Raw genomic sequence first — 20387 nt, 5'->3', positions numbered from 1 at the left:
GAATGGGAAATGTCTTCCCACAGCTCCTTTTATCATTGCCAATTTAGTGGAGGAAGACAGATGGATGTACCCTGCAGTGGGGTTGTGACACAGCAACTGCTTATTATATGGTGATTGCCCAACTGGCTGAATTGGTGCATCCTTCCTTCTGGGAAACAAGTGAGTGAATTCTTTGAAAATTCTTTTTGAGGATTGAGGGACAGCTAGGTGGTGCAGTGGATAGAGCACCAGCCCTGAAGTCAGGAGATCCTGAGTTCAAATCTGGCCTCAGACCTTAACACTTCCTGGCTGTGTGACCCTGGTCAAGTCACTTAACCCCAATTGCTTCAGGAAAAAAAAAGAAAATTCTCTTTGACCCAGCAACACCTGATGAGGGAGATACCCTAAGAAGCACAAGGACTGTAAGGAATCACAGTGGCTGTCTGTCAACTAGTTTGGCTGAATAAATTGTGGCACATGAATTTAATAGAATATTATTTAACAATTTGAAACTACAAATATGAGAAATTCAGAGAAATATGGAAGACTTCTATGAAATGACATGGGGTGAAAAAAGCAGAATAACAATAGGTAACTAAATAAAAACAACTTTGATTAACTGTAAACATTATCCGAAGAATGGAGGATGTAATTCATTTGCTTTTTCTTGGCAGGTTTGGGATGCTCTGGTTGTGTAACTGTCAGAATTGTCTCTGCTGGCTCTTGATTATGATTAACTGGTTTGATTACAAGGAAGGATTCATTGGGTGGTAATGGGCTGGGAAAATATCAGATGAGGAAATTGCAGGGCAAGGAAATGAAGGGATTTGCCCAAAGTCATACAAATAATTAGCAGCAGAGCCAAAAGTAAAACCCAGAGCCTTTTACCTCCTGGTAAAATGATGACTTTAAGCAAATATTGGAAGGATTCTCATCGGGAAAAGGAAATAGAACTGGGATCAGTGAGAAGTCCTTAGGAAGTGAATTTCAGCTCAAGATAAGGAAGAAATTTCTCAGCAAACAAAAGCTGCAGGAAGTAGCAAACTTAATAGATATCTATACTTAGAGGTTGGATGACACTTAATAAGCATGGAGTCAAGGGAGTCACAGTACTGGGCAGAAACCCTCTTGATGTAATATAGCAATGATTTTGAGGCTCCCTGATTTTAGGAGGAGCTTCTGTTCTAACAGTAAGTCAGTAATTCTCAATCTTCTGGTTTTGAAGTCTGCCTCAAGGACTTCCCACACTCCTAATCTAGGGACAACATTCTGATTCTGAATAGACCACTCCTTGATTCATTGCTAATTGATAATCCAGTCAGTGAGATCCATAATCTGGAGACCACTCCTTTTCCCTGACCCTACCTCTGGGCCATAGAATTAGCATGTCAAAGATAGAAAGCTGGATAAAGGTGTTCTCTCTCTTAGCATTCTGCTATTTTCTTTTGGAACTTAGCCCACTTGTAATGGCGTTACAATTATAATAAAACTATGCCCCTTGACTAGGAGTTTCATGAATTATGTAAAATCCAAGTCAGATGCAATTTGGAAATAGGAGTTAACACACAATTCACTTTTGAGCAATTAACTGGTGAAGGTCACTATGGAGAGAATTCAGAACAGGTTAAATATACCATGACAGTGTATGAGCAAATTGCTAAGACTGCAATAAAAGCTTGGGGTGTCCTCCCTGGACAGAAAGATCGGGAAGAGGCTTTCACTAAAATAGAGCAAGGTCCCAATGAACCTTTTGCGGATTTTGTGGGACATCTACAAATTGCTGTCAAAAGAACTATTGGAGAAAATGCAGCTACAAAAATAATGACCAGACATCTGGCTAAGGAAAATGCCAATGAGATTTGCAAAAGAATTATATGGGGATTAGACAAAGATGCTCCTTTAGAGGAGATCATAAGATGCTGTGCTACAGTGGGAACAAATGCTTTTTACACCCAGACTATGGTGAATATGGAAAGACAGAGTCCCTCCTGGGAAAGGACTTCCAGAGAAACTCGTCAATGTTTCCAATGTGGAAAAATTGGAATCTAAGAGCTCAATATAGATATGGAGATAGATTGAGAAGACAGGGTGAAAGAAGACCTAAAACTCCATGTCCAAAATGTCACAAAGGCTTTCACTGGGCCTCAGAATGCAGATTGACCCAGGGAAAGGAGAAGTGGGGCCCAGATCCAAGATATCAATCAAAGGATAGGTGGGGCATGATTGCAACTGAGGTTACACCCAAAAAGCCTTTAGAAGGTCAGGACTCTGATTTGATCAACCAGCAGAAAAGCAATCACATGGAAGAAAGGGATTACTTGATAAGTCAGCCAAAAGGCAATCAGATTGTAAAAATGGATTACACTTGGGGAGAATACAGGCCTTTTAAACCAACAGGGCTGTGTCCAGTGCAAACAGCTTCAATGTGGTTGCCAGATGATAAGAGATTTAGAAAGTGGTAAATAGAAGGTAATTAGATAGGTTAACTGCCTGGGAGAGAGGGTTTGCTTATATTTTAACAGACAGAAGAAAACAGATGAAGAAGGAAATAGATGGGTGGCAACAAGCACCTGGAGAGAGACAGAAAAAGAGAAAGACCTCAAAACAAAGGAGAAGATCTAAGAAACATCTGACACTGAAAAAGCATGGCTAATAAGAAGACTATTAAAGAACTTTAAAACCAGCAGGAATCATTGGACTTCCTAACACAAGATGAGACTAATGGACAATGGACTTATGGACATTTATAAATTCTCAATTTATGATTATTTAATTATGTTATTTGTTACATACTTCTAGCATGTATTATGTTACTATGTTACTATGTGTTTATGTAATCGATGTAATTATGTGTAATGCCTCCCATATTGATGGATTTATGTTTCAAGGTCATGACCACCCTATGTTCTAAATCAAAAGAAAGGGGGAGATGTTAGGATTATAAGGTGAGAACTCAATGGGGGATGGGGAAATACTTCCACCAATGAACTTGCTCTTCTTAGAATTCCTAAGGTGTAAACTCCCTTTAAAGGCCCAAAACCAAAGATCTGAGCCAGAGAACTGTCAAGTCAACCTGAGTTCTCACCTTGTCACTGTCCAGACACCTGAGTTCTCACCTTATAATCCTAACACCCCCCCACAAGTCTGCTTGGCCAATTATGGCAGAAAAGCCCCCATGAAACTTCACTAACCCATTCTTCATGTAGCAAGTGGACCTGGTGAATAAGGGTTTACTCTGTGGCAGACTATCTTGGGGATGCAAATACAAAAGCAAGACAATCTCTGCCCTTAAGAGTTCAAGTAGGGGAAGACAACCCAGGAGAGATGTCTAGGAAAGGGTATTTTAGCCTGGAGATGTCTAGAGCTGGTGAACGGGGCTCCTGATTGGCTTATCCTTTCCAGGAATGCTAGTGTCTAGAGCTAAAGTAGAGGGGGGTCAAGTCTGCTTATCATATGCACGGAGGTTCCTGCCCCACCAGGAGCCCAGGGCCTGCGTATCTGAGGCCAGAAATTCACTTGCAGAAGACAAGGATGGCTGGAAAGCAGCATAGCAAGGCTAAGCGCATAGTGGGTGTTTAATAAATGCTTATTCATGGATAACCTTTGGGATTATTTATAACCCAAACCTGCAGCATTCTTTGACACACAAGACTTTCTACCATGAACACATGAACATGAGAACACGAATCCCCTGGGTTTTCCTACCCTGCTGCCAGGACTTCTTTGTTCCAACACACCCCACTCTGGAGATGAGTCAAAGGACAGATTTAGGGATGGCACTTGGGGCCTGAAGTCTTTCTGACCGTGTGGACCATCCCAAGCATCCTCACAGGGCAGGGGCATTGGTCATACCTTTGTGGAGACCAGAGGCAGCAGACACAGCTTTCCTCTGATGATCCCATAGTCTAACAGCCCCTGATGGTGACAGGAACCCTTATTTCTACTTTTCCATTTTTGCTGATGTTTTTCCCCTTTCATCTTCTCTTTGGCCTCCTTAAAGTTGTTAATGTTTTCTTAAAATGCATCTTAATATCCAGTTTGCCCCAAAAGCCTTCCCTGATAACTCCATGCCCGGTTCACACACTCTGGGATACTTAGGAGATCTGGGACTTCCTGGTGTGAAAATTTCCCTGCAGTGATACGAAATTTTGCCTTTGGGGTTACATAGTTTGTTTTCAAGTTATTCAGCATATGTGCGCCTTCTCCTCCTTACATGGCTTGAAGGTAGAGACTCCTGAGCCCATGGACACAATCCCCCTAGAGCACAAACTGCAGGGGTGAGTGGGGGATGAGTGCTCTGCGCTTATTGAGTTTCCCACCTGCCAACATGCCCCCTGCCCCAGTGGATTTCTTCTCCATGCTCCATCCTTTGCTACATGAGCCACTGTGGCCTCTAGTAAACAGCCCTTCCTGCTCTAGATGCCTGATAAGTGCGTGTTCTGTACCTGGCCAAAATTCACCGCAGCGTGCTGAGCAGAAGCAGTGAAGATCACCACTGTCAGATACTCCACCAGCTTTTCCCTGCTCTTGATGGACTTAGGGAATCCTGCAGAGAGAAGATAAAGCACGCTGGTGGGCATTAAGCTCCACACCATTTTCCCAAGCCCATTGATGAAAGGAACCAAGACCTAAGACTGGAGCAATTCCGTGCCCCACTGAAGATGAAGGGCAAAATCTTTATTTCCCAAAAGGCAAAGAGGGGAATGGGCAGAGGCTGCCCCCTGAACCCGCTGGGAAATCCTGGGGAAGTGAATTTCAGTTTAAGATAAGAAAGAGATGCCTCAGCACTTGAAAAGCTGTCTGAGCTGTGTAAGGAAACAGTGAATTACACCGATGTGTATAACTAAAAATAGGTGAAGGCCTGAGCATACCTAACATCTGGTCTGAGCCACAGAACTTTTTTCTCCCCTCTCCCCCAGTATAGTCTGGGACCCCCCTCAGGAAGGGAGGGCTCAAGGACCTGATGACTCTTAACTTATATGACTTAGTGCCCTTGGATTTGTAGTGCCCAGAGGAGATGGTCAAGCTGAAGAATAAGTTCAAGCTTTTTTTTATATATATACTCACCTAATGGCTAAATATATATGAACTCCTGGAATATACCAGATAACTCAGATCTTGCTATTCATTCTGCCAGGTAAACACCAAATAGTCTTAGGTGTTGAGTCCATTCTGGAACTTCCCCTATTACTCTGAGGACATGAATTTAGACCAAAAGGAAGGTCTGGCCTTGCCTGAAATTTATTTCTGAGCTAGCCAGAGTCCTTAGGTCATATTTAGTGTTCAGGTGCTGAGAGGGACACAAAAAAGTCTTAAACAGTTTTGGGCTCTTATATTCTTCCCTGGATGAAGCTGACATCCAGGGACGTCTGGAATGAGATTAGGACTGAGTTTTTGAAATTATTTCAGCCAGAACTACTCTGGTCTGGAGCACTGTCCCCCAGCCTGAGCTAGCTCAAGGGGACCAGGCTATGGGAGGAGGGGAAAGGCCTTCAGCTAGGGTGTTCATTTTGCTGATGTCTACCCAGTAGTACAGATCAGTCCTCATCATCAGAGATACATATGACATACAAGTGTTTGATAGTGGGAACACAACGTTCTTCTAAAAAGCCTCCTGGGGACAAGTGTATAGGGTACAAAGCTTTGATCTCACCTGTCAGGAACGTGGATACTGCTACCTTGGAGATGGTGAGTAAGGGATGGAGGAAGAAGCCGCTTCTGTGAGCTGGAAGAGGCTAGGGAAGGTGGGGAGGGAGAGATCCGTGGAAGCGAGAAAGCAGGAAAGGGAAGGACTAGAGAGGGATGAACACAGGGATGGGAAGACTGTGAGAAGGCTGAGCCCTCCTACCTGAAGTCTTCTTGCCCCTCATCCCATAGACATAAACGTCATTCACAAAGTCCTGGAGCTCCGTGTCCTCCATCACCACCTGGTCGCTCTCATAGTAGAGCTCCACTATGTCCATTGTGAAACTGAGGAGGAAGGAGAAACCTTCATGTCCTGAGAGCATCACACTCAGTTATCCCTATAATGTCAGACTGGGACAGACCCCCGGCATTTGCACCTCACTCTTTTTCTGGTGCACATGGCTCCGCTGCCCCTCAGTCAGCAATGAGGGAGGGGTGGGAGCACCTTGCCAAGGGCCTTCCCTCCCCACTTAACTCCCAGTGTTCCCAGCTATGAAATGAGGGGACTTAACCAGAAGACCTGCAAGGTCCATCCTGGCGTTCATCTCTGACCTCCATCAGTGTCTGTCCTCCTTCCTCCCCCAGGGCTGGAAAGAATCTCCTCCCCATTCTTTACAGCCCCACAAGACCAGGCTTCTCACCTCTGAATGGCTTCCCAGACCTTGAGGCCGTCGTCGCGATAGAAGTAATAGGGAATGTCTTCTTTGCTGTCCATGCCTTTGGCCTTGATGGACTCGGGGAATAGGAGGGACTGGTAGGTCAGCTCCTTCATGGCTCGCTGCACCATCTGCACGTGGCCTCCACCCCCAGTGGCGTTGGCCTGGAACAGGAAAGATACTCATCACCCCCATTTGGGGAGGGCCCAGGGGCTTGCAAAGCACTTCCCATCAAGGCTTTGGTCCTAGCAAGGCCACTGGAGCTCCAGGGTCACATTGCTGTTAAGTGTCTGAGGTGGGACCTGAATTCGGGTCTTGGACTTCATTATTCTACACTGTCATAAGACTTATCCTATCATAGGATCATACATTTAGAGCTAGAAGCATCTTAGAGGTCATCTACCTAAGAGATGAGGAACCGAGAACTAGAGAGTATGTGACTCGTCCAACATCACAGGTAGTAAATGGAGAGTCAGAATCTGAACCCAGCTTCTTTGGGTGGAACACAAGAGGGTTGGTACACAAAAGTGCTTTCCTGTCTTGTCTGAGCATCCTGTTCTTATCTACCACTGAAGATGCTGAATAGTGTTAGGAATAAAAGGGGTTCACCTTAAAATGAGAAGTAATATTTGTCTAAAACCATCACCAAGCATTGTCAGTAATGGCAATAAGCCAGAAACCTTCCTAATAAAACCAGTGATGAAGTAAAGCCATAATCATCTCTATATTTAATACTGTACTAGAAATGTTAGCTATGGCAATAAGAAAAAGGAATTAATAGAATAAGCAATGAAGAAATAAAACTGTGACTCCTTGCAGATGATATGATGTCATGCTTAGGAAATCCTAGAGAATCAACTAAAAGACAACTTGAAATTATTTATGATGCTAGCAAAGTTGCCGGATACATAAATCATGAGCATTTCTGTATATTACCAACAAAGTCCAACAGTAAGAGATAGAGAAATTCCATTTAAAATAATTTTAGACAATATAAAATATTTGGATAGCTACATGCCAAGATAAAGCCAGGAACTATATGAACCCAACTACAAAATACTTTTCACACAAATAAAGTCAGATCTAAACAATTTGAAAAATATTAATTGCTCATAGGTAGGCTGAACTAATGTGATAAAAATGACATTTCTATCTAAATTAATCTATTCGGTACCATACCAATAAAACCATCAAAAGGATTTTGTAGAGCTAGAAAAAATGATAATAAATGTATCTGGAATAACAAAATCTCAAGGATATCAAGGGAAACAATGCAAAAAATGTTAAAAAAAAAAAAAAAAGATATTCTAGTAGTGCCAGATCTCAAACTGTATTATGAAACAGTAATTATCAAAACAAGCTGGTACTGGCCAAGTGGTGGATCAGTGCAATAGATGAATAGATTAGGTACAAATTACATTATAGTAAACGATCATAGTAATCTAGTATGATAAACCCCAAGATCCAAACTTTTGGAATGAAACCTTACTATTTAACAAAAACTGCAGGGAAGGCTGATAATTAGGCAGAAACTAGGAATAGACCAACATCTCACATACCAAGATAAGGTAAAAAAAAATGGGTACATGCTTTACCATAAGCAAATTAACATCGAATAGTTTATCTGTCAGATTTATGGATGAGGGGAAAATTTATATAAAATTTAAAAGTTTTTACACAAAACCTATGCGGCCAAAATTATAAGGAAAACAGAAAACTGGGGGAAATTTTTTGCAACAAGTATCTTTGATGAAGACCTAATTTCTCAAATATATAGAGAACTGAGTCAAATTTATAAAAGTCCCAGTCATTCCCTGATTGATAAATGGCCAAATGGTATGAATAGAATTTCAGATGAAGAAATCAAAACTATTAACATATGGAAAAATGCTCTAAATCATTATTAATCAAAGAAATGCAAATTAAAATAATTCTAAAGTACCACTTCACACCTATCAGAAGTGTGACAAAAAAGGAAAGTGTTGGATTTTGGAGGAGACGTGGGAAAATTGGGATGCTAATGCACTATTGATGAAGTTGTAAACTGGTCCAACTATTCTGGAGAGCAATTTGGAACTATGCCCATAGGACTATAAAACTGTGCATAGCCTTTGATCTAACAATACCAATACTAGGTCTATATCTTAGAGATATTAAAAAAGGAAAGGGATCTATTTAAACAAAATTATTTCTGGCAGCTCTTTTTATGATGGCTAAGAATTGGAAATCAAAGGAATGCTCACCAATTGGGAATGGCTAAACAAGCCATGGTATATGATTGTAATGGAATATTATTGTGCTATAAGAAATGAAGCAGATTTCAGAAAAACCTGGAAAGAACTGATCCATAATGAATTGAACAGAACCAGAACATTGTTTGTAGTAACAGGAATATTATTCGATGAAGAATTGTAAATTACTTAGTTATTCTCAGTGATACAATGATCCAAAGCAATACCAAAAGACCAACAATGAAGCATACTATCTGCCTCCAGAGAAAAATGTGACATTGATTGAATACAGACTGAAACATCCTATCTTCCCTTTCTTTCTTTCATTTTTTCTGGTATTCGAGTCTTCTTGTACAAAATGACTAATATTGAAAGTTTTACATAATTGCACGTATATAATCTTTATATGATTGCTTCTCATCTCAGAGAGGGTAGAGGGAAGGGAGGAAGAGGAAGGGCAGAATGTAGAACTCAAAACTTTAAATAAAATTTAAAAGATGCTGACTAGTGAAAGAAACGCTTGGAAGACATCCCTGGCTTCCCTGTTCCAGAATAAACAAGGGAAAAAATCAAGACTGATTTCAAAACTGACTGAGTCCCCCCATGAGATAGTCGGAGAGAGAATGCAAAGTAGGCTCGGACATCTCCCTCTTGAGGACCTTACACATCTAGGCTTCCCCATTCCGCAGAAATCATCCAAGCTAGAGACATTTTTGATTCCTTTCTTATTCTCTCAGGTCCCCATAACCAAGCAATCATAAATCTCCCACCATACCCTCCATCCTCCTTTTTCTATTCTTATCTCTACCCACTTCAGTTAAGCCCTTGTTACTTATGTTTTATTATAATAATTTCCCAACTGGTCATTGGCTACCTCTCAGCTCTTACTCAGCCCAGCATAACTAGGACCGAGGAGGGTGGGAGCTGTCAACAAATCCACCCTCCAAGCTCCCCGTCCCCCCCAGAGCCCATGCCCAGCCTGACATACCAGCCTGACATGGACCCACTATGCATGGCACTGTTTCCTTAGAAGGTGGGGATAGAAAGGGTCAGGAAGGAAATGTCTGTTTCTGTCACGAACTGCCCAGAACTAGTGATTTCCGTCACCATGTGACTTTACTTATTACCACTTCCATGAACCCTTTTGTCTTCATTTTTAATCAATCTTTATTCAATAACGATACACTAGATGTCTACCTTTGGCCAGGTTCTATGTAAGAAACTGTCATACAAAGCCAAAAAGGAGAATTCCTGCCCTCAAAGAGTTACATTTTGCCAAACATATACACATGTAAATAAACATGCCCTAAGTGAATACAAAATAATTGTAGGTGACACTAGCAGCTGCAGGGGAAGTCAGAAAAAATCCTGAGCTCAGGAAAGGGCGCTTCCTTTGTCCCGGAGCTGGCAAACCTTATGATCTCCTTATTAGTCCTTGCAATTTGATCAGCATCTACAGAAACCCTTTGTTCCCTTCTCTCTCCAGTCATTCCTATCCAGCTCTGCCCTATTTCTCCCTAAATCCCTTCTTCTTTTGCTCCCCCTCCATTCCATTGGGTCTCCTGGGCACAATGCTGACAAAGTATCCCTTCATCTAGATCTCTTCCTCCCTTGCCATCTGCATGGACATCTAGCATCGTTCTCATTCCTTCTCACCCGTCTCTAGGGCGGATTGTTCCTCTTTTACCTCCCCTGATAAAGCCTGCCAGGAGGGGGCGCTGGCTGCCTCATATTCCCTGCAGCTGCCCTCCCTCAGCATCCTCAGTGAGCTACAAGGAAGAACCATGGCTGAGGTCCAGGGCTGGCAAGTGCACTCTCCTTGGTGGGCCTCCCCCCTCATCTCACCCCTAAATTACATGTTTGGTATTTACTCATCTGGGTGTATTTCCTTCCCCCCAGGATGATTTAAGTTTTTTGGAAGCAGACAATTTAATTTTTGCTTTTACATCCCTAGTGACTCACCCAGTGCCTGGAAATCAACAGGCATTTCTTCGTCATGATCTAATACATACTCTTTGAACTGAGCTGAAGTGACTCCATCCCTTGTTATCCCGTCGACATCTTTGTGGTTGCCAGTTGTTGGCTTCTGGATCGCTCTTCCTCCCTTCTTAAGGAGGTCAGAAACCTGGATCGCAGTCTTTTCCTCCTGCCCTGCCCTTGGCCCACCCACAGGGATGTCCATTGGAACAATTCGTGAAGTTCCTTAACTGTCATGACCTGCACTTCCACTCTGCTTCTGCTGCACAAAAGGGTGATTCTATCCTAGATCTTTTTATCCTCTTACAAACTTAAAAAATTTAATCATTTTGAACTTAAAAACAAAAAAAAGAACATTTCCATGTACACAACACAAAAAGATGATTTAATATATCATGAATTTCACCCTGTTTATTATTTAAAAAAACTATGTAATAAATAGTATACATTGTTTCAAAGCTACCCTGGTTTTCAGTGCTTCTTTCTAACTTTTCTTTTCTTCTCTTCTAGGCACTTTTAACTTTTTTCTCTTACCTTACCCCACAGATGACTACCATTAGACGCAAATATGTATGTATATGTAAAATCATACTATATATACTTTCTTTCTCTGCATATCAATAGCATCTTTCTTCATAGGCCCTTTGCAGTTGATTTGAGTATGTATTTATAGTAGTCATTCAAAGTTGTTCTTGATACAATATTGCTTTACTATTTATGGTATTCTCTTGGTTCAGCTCATTTAATTCTTCATTATTTCATGCAAATCTTTCCACCTTTTTCTAAAATCAACCAGCTCATCATTTCTTATAGCACAGTAGCATTCCACCGCAATTATAAACCACAACTTGCTCAGCTATTCTCCAGCTGATGGACATCCCCTTTATTTCCAGTTCTTGTCACTACAAAGAGGGCTGCTAGAAATATTTTAGAACCATAAATTCCTCCCCCCCCCAATCAGCTTGGGAAACAGTTCAGTAATTCCTTGGGTATAATCCCAGATTGTTCTCCAGAATGGTTGGATCAGTTCACATTTCCACCCACAGTGAATTAGCATTCCAATTTTTCCACATCCCCTCCAATATGTCTCACTCTCCTCTTCATCCCACAAATTCTTTGATCTTGAATTCCAAAACTCCTCTCAACATCTTTGTCTTCCTGGACATTGTCTCCTCATCTGACTTCCATGACACTGCTGTATCTTGGTGGGAAAAGCCATATTTTGATTTTTTTCAATTTCCTTTGTTATAGAAATAATTGGATGTCTACCAAGGCCCTGTATTACTCTTTTTTCTATGTGATGATTCCCAAACCTATTTATCTGTCCCTAACGTCTCCTCTGCATCCTGGGCTCACATCTCTTCCTGAATGGCCCATCAGCATCTCAAATTCAACATGGTAAAAATGGAATTCATCCCCATTCTTCCTGAACTATTTCAGTAAAATGCTATCTTCTACCTCCATCAGCCTCAGGGGGAGTACACTTATTCTCAACATCCTTGTCTTCCTTGTCTCAACTCAGGAAAGTTTCCCTGATCCCCCTAGTTTTTTGTGTCCTTTTCTTCCTCAAATGAGGTATGTATGTACATGTTATAAACTCCTGATAGAATGTGAACTCCTTGAGGACAGGAATAGTTTTATTTTGCCTTTTTTTTTTAAAAGTCTCAGTACTCGATACAATCCTTTGCTTTTGCTTGTTGAACATCATTGGTGTTATAGATTGGGTTCAGAGAAGCCTCAGTAAATTGAAGCGCAGAAGATGGAATGACATCCCTAAGTCAGCTCTAGTGAGTGAGATTGGACAACGGGGAAGTGGAAAAAGAAAAGAAAGGAGAATTTTACCTTATCGAAGAGACCACACTCACAGATGAGCTGTTCTCTGGCCTTTGTGTTGATGGCGATGGTGAAGCGCACGTGAGCCACCAGGAGCTGTGGAGGGGATAATAAAGCACATCAGACCCAGGATCTCCCATAATGACACTGCACAGGCAGTGACCCTTTCCCCATCACCCCACACTTCTCATGCTGGTGCCTCCCAGCAGTTTTGGAGCCCTAATAGGTGCCCTACAGCAGCTGTTAGTTAAATCTTTATTTTTCTTCACAAATACACTAATTACCTACTTCACTGAACAAAAGATAACCTATTATAGCTTATGGGGCTGTAAATATTGGGAGATACCTGTTCCAGGTGACATCTGCCCCAAACTCCATGCCTTTTGAATTGAGTGCATTACATTCTTCCCTTGGGCTCTTAAATGACATAGAGTGATACTAATGCATAATCAGAAAGGTAAAAATTTAATTTTTAGTCATCATTGATCACTAGTGAACTAGAAAAACATGCCATTATTCAAACAAAACCCAGAAAACTTGGCTTTCCTTTGGTTTTGGTTCTCCCATCCTGGGGTCCTCCTGTTGTTTTAGATGCACCAGCTCAAAAGCCTGGACTGGACTGATTTCTATGAATTTTTAGAGCCTAGAAAGATGTCTAGAAATAGCAGGAGCTTCAACTATGTTTGTTTAATTTTGAATGAATCACATAGCCCAGGACATTCCTCTTTTCTGAATCTCATGGAACAAAGATTAAATAAGGGTAATCCTGCCTTTAGGCAACTTTTTTCAGAAAGAGAAAAAGAACCTATAGATACAATAATATTTATAGAGACTCTTTTTGTGCTGGCACAGAATCGGAAACTGAGGGAGCGCCCAGAAAGAGGGCATAAGGGATATGATGGAAAACTACTATGTTGTAGGAAATGATGAAAGAGATGGTTTCAAAGAAATTTGGGAAGGCTTGTATGAGCTGATTCAAAAGGAAGTGAGATGAGCCAGGAAAACAATTTGTACAATGACAACTTTGTGAAATAAGACATATTTGAAAGACTTAAGAATTCTATTCAGTCAATAACCAAAAATGATTCCAGAGAACCAATGATAGAGAATGCTACCAACCTCTTGGAAGAGATTTGATGGACTAAAGACGTAGGAATCACATACTTCTGGATGTGACCAATGTAGAAATCTATCTTGCTTGACTGTCTATATGTTACAAAGATTTTGTTTTTCTTTGGTGGGGGGGAGGTAGAGAAAATAAATGCCTTATAATTGAAAATTTTTTTAAAGCTCTGGCTGTAGGAATACCACACCCATCACATCTGCTCAAGGAGCCCACTCTAATGTTAAATTATTTCATCAGTCAAGAAGTCCTTCCTTAGCCAACCACAATCTTGCCTGCTTAATTTGTCTACTTTCATTTTTCTCTTGTTCCCTTACCTTCTCTTTTCCCTCTCTTTCTCCCCTTCTCTCTTCAAGGTCCCTTCTCACCTGAATTTCTCTGGAAGGGAAGTGGACAACTTGTTATACCTTAAAAACGGGGTGTACGGCTGGGAGCTGCCGGAACATGGCAATGCCAAACACTTCAGACATGAGATGTGTCCGTAGAAGGTGAGTGATGGTCTGGTGGACGTGGAAGTCAGAAGAGCGAACCCAGATTTTGGCCAGAAGCCAGTCATACTTTGCATCAGAAGGGAGGAAAATGGGATTTTCATTTCCTGGAATTTGATTAATCTGAAAAGTTATGAAAAGGGAAAAAATAAAAGGTTAGGATGCCTGGCTTGTAGGGCACACCTGTTGGTGATCTGGAAAGATTTAGAGTCATAGAAGGTCCAAGCTTAATCACATCTGTAATCTTACAAAAGGAAAAGCTGCAGCCCAAAGAGGGAAACAGTTCATGGAATTACATCGCCATTCTCCCTCCTCTAATTGAAAAAGACCTCAGGTTTCCTTGAGTTCAGCTCTATCCCAAACAGAATCTTCACTATACTTGATGGGGAGTCATCCAGCCTCTGGATGAAGGCCTTCAGGCAGGAGGGAAGCCAGTACCTGTTGATGTTGCCCATTCCATTTGAACAGCTTGAATTTTAGAGAGTAGGAGAATCATCCATTCTACAGGAAAATATCTTCATTTCTTTCCACTGCCCCTTTTATGACAGGGACTCAATTAAACTCTTTCCCCATCTCAGGACTAAAATCAGGACTAGGACCCAGGTCTCTTGTGTTGCAGTCTAATGTCCCATCGCTTGCACCAAATACCTTCACAACTGAGGTTTGTGCCAATCACTGACTATGAAGAAGGATGAAAAGCCCCTCAAAGCAGTTCTCGAGATTCAGGCCCAGCCCAGGGAGAACCTACGCCTACCCATCCTATTGTCCCTCCTACCATACCTCACTGCTTTGCCAATCCTAGAATCCCCCTTTTAAATAAGAGTCACAGATTCCCAATTCTGAACCAAGAGAAAGAAATTCAGTTAAATCCTAAATCAGGGGTTCTTAACCTGAAATCCATAGAGAGATTTAAGAGAGTCAGTCGATTTGTTTTAAATTTTTTAAAATAAAAATATCATTGTTTCCCTATGTAATGATGTACTTTATTTTATGTATTAAAAACATCATTGTGAGAAGGGGTCCATAGACCAAAAGGAGGGTCAATGATACAAAAAAAAAAAAAAGGTTAAAAACTCCCTGATCCAGACCATGTGATTTTCTGGAGTTGGTTAAGTTATGTCCTGAATTTTGGCTTCCTGTTCCTTTGGGGCTGGAAAATCTCCTCATTTCAGTACTGAAGAAATACCTGCTCTTCACTGGACTCCACTGCCTTCCTTCTTTCCCTGACTCAGTGTGGCACATTTGCTTACTAATGCTAGGATGTGCCTTTATTTCATCCTTTAGGGAAATTCTGTGGCTGGTTCCAGATGCCTCTCCTGGCTCAGACTGTCCCCCTCTAAGGCTTTATTATGCATAGGGGTGAGCATTTGGAGCAGCGGACGGAGCTTTAGACGGGGAGGCAAGAAACCCGGCTTCTAGTCCAGTTTGCCACAAGCTGAAGGAGCTTGGACCAGTCATGTCACACCTCCCACACTGCCTCTGGTTCCAGAGCGCCCTGCTTCTGGACAAGTGCTCTCCATGGCCAGACTTAGGAGCTTAATAAATGTTTGTTTCCACTTCCCCTTTCTCCAGTCCATGAGAATGGGAAGAAATCCCTCTGACCTGAAGGTTACCCTCCTCCTTCACATTTCTCATGTTCTTTGTACGACTTCCCCAGAGTATTTTTCTCATTCTGCCTTTAGTCACTCTGCACCAGGCTTATGGAGACCCCTCCTCAACTCAGGAACAAGACTTATACTTGCTAAAAATGTCATTACTCAGTGACCAAGTTGTTCAGGAGCACCCCCCCCCCAGGAACTTAACAAAGTATGTTCTCAAGTGAGAGACCACCACTGAGGGCTACATCCCAAGTTTTTGCAGTTTATAAAGTCCCAATCCCCTCAGGACACGGCATCTGAGGAGGGCATTAGTGAATCGTGGGCAGGTGGCGGGCAGCCAGCTTGCCCTCACAATCAGCATGCTAACAGGCCTAACCCCGTGCTACCTTAGGGCTGACTCACCTGGATGGCAATGGGGACGATCTTGTTCTCCAAATTCTTGTACAGCAGACAGATGGGGGCTGCCAGGTACTGCAGTGTGCATGGGTCGGTTTTGTTGGCATCTATGCCATCCAGAATTTCAAAGTCCACTATGAAGATGTTCCCTTGCTGTCAAAAGGAAGAGAATCCACTTTTTCTTTTCTGTATTTAAGTTTTAAACCTACTTTTGTTTTCACATCACTTTAATTTCTGACTATTCCCTACCCACTGACCCACCCTATGTTACAAAGAGGAAAAGGGGGAAAAAAGTAGTTTAGTAAAACTAACCACTTCAATGACTGTATCTAACAGGATGTACAATTTTCATAATCTCTACCTCTGTGATTATGGGAGACAAATGCATTTTCTCAATTAGAAGCCAGTTTTCAGATCACATTTAGCCTGCAAGGAAATTCAAAGTTGACGGACAATCCAGCAACATTAAATCTTGGTCCATGGCGAGGGACTGAGCCAGACTAATTTTTACATGTCTCCCTACCCCATCCCCGGGTAGTCAATCACTGAGTGATTTCAGAGTCCCAGTCTGACAGAGGGTGGGAGGGTTGCAGTGGAACCCTGAGCTCAGGTGTTGATTCGCCCTCCAACCCCCCCCCAACCATCCCTGTCCCACCCCGACCCCCTGGTCCAGCATCAAGCTACAAGAGGTGGAAGATGGCACAAGCAAGGGCACCCCTGTTCTAGGCTGCCCCAAGAGGGGAACAGCATCCAAGACCAGGAGAGTAAAGCCCTGTTCAGACCACAGCTGGTGGCTGTATTGAGTTCTGAGCATTGTCCAGGCTGGCATCTCTGGAGAGATGAGACAATTGGCATTGCCTACAGGGTCGCTTGGTCTTGAGGGAGGGCTCAGCCAATTAGCCATGGCCACTTTTATCGAAGGTCTCTGGGTGTTGGTGGGTGTCTGGGAAGTTTTTGCAACACGTGCATGAGCCCCAAGTGGAGCTTTTTTGTTTTTGTCTTTTGGCCCAGCTGCAGAATATAAGTGAAAAGAGCAAAAGATTCAGAGCCAGGAGGCCGAGGTTTAAATCCCAGATTTAACACTTCCTAGCTCTCTATGGATAAGCATTAAGCTCACTGAGTTTGTTTCTTTACCTGTAAAATGGGATTACTACAAGGTACACTGGTTACTTCAGAGAGCCATTATGAGAAAAAGTATTTTGTAAACTTCAGAGCATTATTTTAACACATGACTCATTAGTTCTCAGACTTCCTTCACTTACATCAGAGTAACCCTAAACTTCCTTCCTGAAATTCTCTCCTGATAGAGAAGCCTATCACCTAATCTCTAACTCTGCCTGGTTTCTGCCAGTGATTGTTGGGCAATTCTAGTTGTTAGAAATCTTCCAGGCTCTGACTTTTGCCCACTGGCCCTGGGACTAGACAGAAAGTCTGTTTCCTAAAGCTCAAGTCTCACCAAGTCACCTCCCCCTCCCTGCCAACTCGATAAGTACCAGAGGACCTGTCACTGCCCAAAGTCCTTCATACTCCCCTCTCCCCCTAACCCCCTTGTAAGCTTCTCACTGCTCATCCCCTTCTTCCCCCTGATTTTCTGTGATTAGTGCTGGATTCTGGCTGTTCCTTGAATAAGATCCTTCATCTCTGGGCATTCTCACTGACTGCCCCCACTTCCTTTCTGCATCTCTGCCCCCTCAGAAACTTCCTTTAAGTCGCATTAAAATTCCCCCTTCTGGAGGAAGCCTTTCTCAAAACCCTCAAAGCTTGCGCCTTCCCTCAGTTGAGATTTCCCGTTTTTCCTGTGGTGTCGATCTTGTTTGTCTGGTTGGCTTTCTTCCTCTTTGTTGCCCCGGTTTGGCATAATGCCAGCTATGTAACAGCCACCTTCTGCCTACCTGGACTTCTCACCGGGCAGCCAAGGGGGCACAGGGGCTGGGGTGAGGTTCACCCGGGCTCCCCTGATAGTACTGGGTGCTTCAAGAATAGGATGCCAAAAGCTGAGGTCGTTGCCATCAGCCCATCAAAGCCCACCTGGGACGAAGTAACAGGAAGAACAGGATATCTAATACCAAAGTGGGAAGGAGCCAGGAGCCAACGTCGACAGTACAAAAGCACATTCACACACTGGACTACATATCGATCCTGAGACAAAGACCCTGGACACATCTCTTCCCAGAGCCTCTGTTTCCTCATCTATATAAAGGGAAGATATTAGTACTTGTCCACCTTATCCTACAGGATTGTTGAGGGTAAGCATTTTCTAGGCTTTAAAAAGTGCTAAGAAAACAAATTTTTGTGTGTGCTTTTTATGTCATCATTCAAATTGTAGATAATAACAATGAGTGTTTCACGACCAGAACAGAACCCAGTGGCTCTGTGAGAAGTTGGACCAGGATAATCCCTGGCTGCAGATCACTGACTCTGGAGTCGGGGGGGGGGGGGGTTCGAATCCCATCCATGTGGCTTTAGGGAGTCCTGGTCTGTAACATAAAGGAGCTGAGCCAGATGGGCTCCCTACGTCTGGGACTGGATGAGCTCTGAGATCCTCCTGTCAGGGCAGAGGAGGGGGCAAAGCACTCGATGGGGAGTGGGTGATTGAAGGCAAGAGCCTCAGCTTCCCTGTCTGCCTGCCAGGACTGTGTGCTTTCTGTTGGACTGGGGAGATGCTGCCGAGTGCTACTGAAATGTGAGCTCCTGAGTGAAGTGAAATGGATAAAGCACCAGCCCTGGAGTCAGGAGGACCTGAGTTCAAATCTGGTCTCAGACTCTAGGTCTGAGAACCTAGGAGTAGTTGGAGTAGTTGGAGTAGCAGTAGCAGTAGTAATAGTAGCAGCAGCATCAATAGTAGAAGGAAGAAGGAAGAAGGAGGAGAGAAGAAGGAGGAGAGAAGAAGGAAGAAAAGAGCTATTGTTGACAATAGGATAGGAAGAGAAATTGAGTCTGTGACTATCATTTCACTGGTAAGAGCTATCCTAAGGGAACAAGTCTCTTTACTAATGCAGGTTGTCTCAGATACTTTCTTGCTGGGGCTTGTCACACAATCAGCATGTGTCAGAAGAGTGAGACCTTGGCTCAGCTCTTCCTGGCTCTGGGGCACGCTCTGCTCTCCCGGCACCGAGCTATTTCTATCTGATGTGATGTTGTGATAGTAACATAAATACATGCTCATATCACATCTTACTATGCACAGGGTGTACCAAAAATCTTAGCGCAGTTTTAACCTGTGAAAAGCATATTGTACAGTAGAACAGGGATTCTTGGATAGATTTCAGTGGGTCTGTGGAATTGGGTGAGAAAAACATAACATTCATTCTCACCAGTCCTCGATTTCCTTTGTAATTCTTGGTGTTTTGTTTGATGCATTTAAAAAACACACAAAATAAAGAACTGCTCTACTCCTACTCTAGAGCACATCACAGCTGAGAGGAAACTTTGACATCATCAAGATCTGGATTCAAAACCTGCCTTTGAGAAATCCTATGTGACAAGCAGTTTTGTGTCCTAAACTGATGACATCGCAGCTCCCGATCACTCCCAGTCCCCTGAGCATGGGATTCTTGTCATAAATCAATAAGTAATTATGAAATGCCTACTATGTCCTGGGGCAGCTGGGTGGTGCAGGGGATAGAGCATAGATCTGGAGATGGTTCCCAGCATCAGACACAATCTCTGGGACTCTGACACAGTCACCTGACCTTGTGTACTCAGTTTCTTCATCAGTGAGAAAAAGGAGCCAGTTCTGGCCCCCAAGGAGCTAACGCTCTGTTACCAATGAAAGCACGGAAGGAAGGCCTCATTGGGCGGCGGATTGCTGCTACCTGGATCTCCTCCTCCAAGGTCAGCTGCCGTTCCAGGCTGCACTCCACCATCTCTGTGGTCACTGGGAACTTCTCTGGGATCTTGGTGCATCTCCGGATCATCACGGGGTTGCATCCATTCAGGAACTGGTAGCCAAACATGAAATCCTCCTGCCAGTGCTTCATGACGTATTCTGTGGGGGAAATAACACCTCCCTGAGTCCCTGCCGTCTTCCAGCTCAGTCAGAGACCCTGGAATCGAGGAGCAGCTTGGCAAGAGTCAACTTTGACTTTCTCTCTAGAGAAAGGTCTGTGCCTTCTGGGGATGGCTTGGGGTACAGTTTCAGGGGTTTAGGTCAGGACTGAGGCCATACTATGGGGCCATCTCTTGGCTTGGGCTGCTGCTAGTCTTCCAGTCCAATCTGTGCTATAGAGCTCACCAGGAGCCCCATTTGGGTTCCAACCTAACAAAAAGAGAAGAGTGACCTAACTTTATTCTTGACCTTCCAATGAACTAGAGTCCTTGGTAGGGAAAAGGTACAGAGGCAGCTACAGCCATGTTTTTGATCATGCTTCTGCCTTTATCAATTAACTGCATTTCTTAAGTATCTCTGATGCACCAGGCAC

The 20387-nt window shown here is 43.0% G+C and overlaps 1 protein-coding gene across 1 annotated transcript in view; it reads right to left on the bottom strand.

Annotated features, from left to right (window-relative positions):
- The window catches only part of ALOX5 (arachidonate 5-lipoxygenase), a 71643-nt gene that overhangs the window by 3726 nt on the left and 47530 nt on the right, over positions 1-20387 (bottom strand). Inside the window, exons 6-12 of the mRNA XM_074296334.1 lie at positions 19782-19954; positions 15973-16119; positions 13892-14095; positions 12371-12457; positions 6306-6484; positions 5828-5949; positions 4425-4525 (exon numbers count right to left, since the gene is read on the bottom strand). Of these exons, the coding sequence (XP_074152435.1) occupies positions 4425-4525; positions 5828-5949; positions 6306-6484; positions 12371-12457; positions 13892-14095; positions 15973-16119; positions 19782-19954 (1013 nt within the window). The remainder of the gene's footprint in view (positions 1-4424; positions 4526-5827; positions 5950-6305; positions 6485-12370; positions 12458-13891; positions 14096-15972; positions 16120-19781; positions 19955-20387) is intronic.

Source organism: Sminthopsis crassicaudata, chromosome 2, assembly GCF_048593235.1.
Source record: "Sminthopsis crassicaudata isolate SCR6 chromosome 2, ASM4859323v1, whole genome shotgun sequence".
In the NCBI taxonomy this organism is placed as follows: Eukaryota; Metazoa; Chordata; class Mammalia; order Dasyuromorphia; family Dasyuridae; genus Sminthopsis; species Sminthopsis crassicaudata.
The sequence above is the reverse complement of the archived record's forward strand: the minus strand, read 5'-3'. Positions and strand labels throughout refer to the sequence as shown.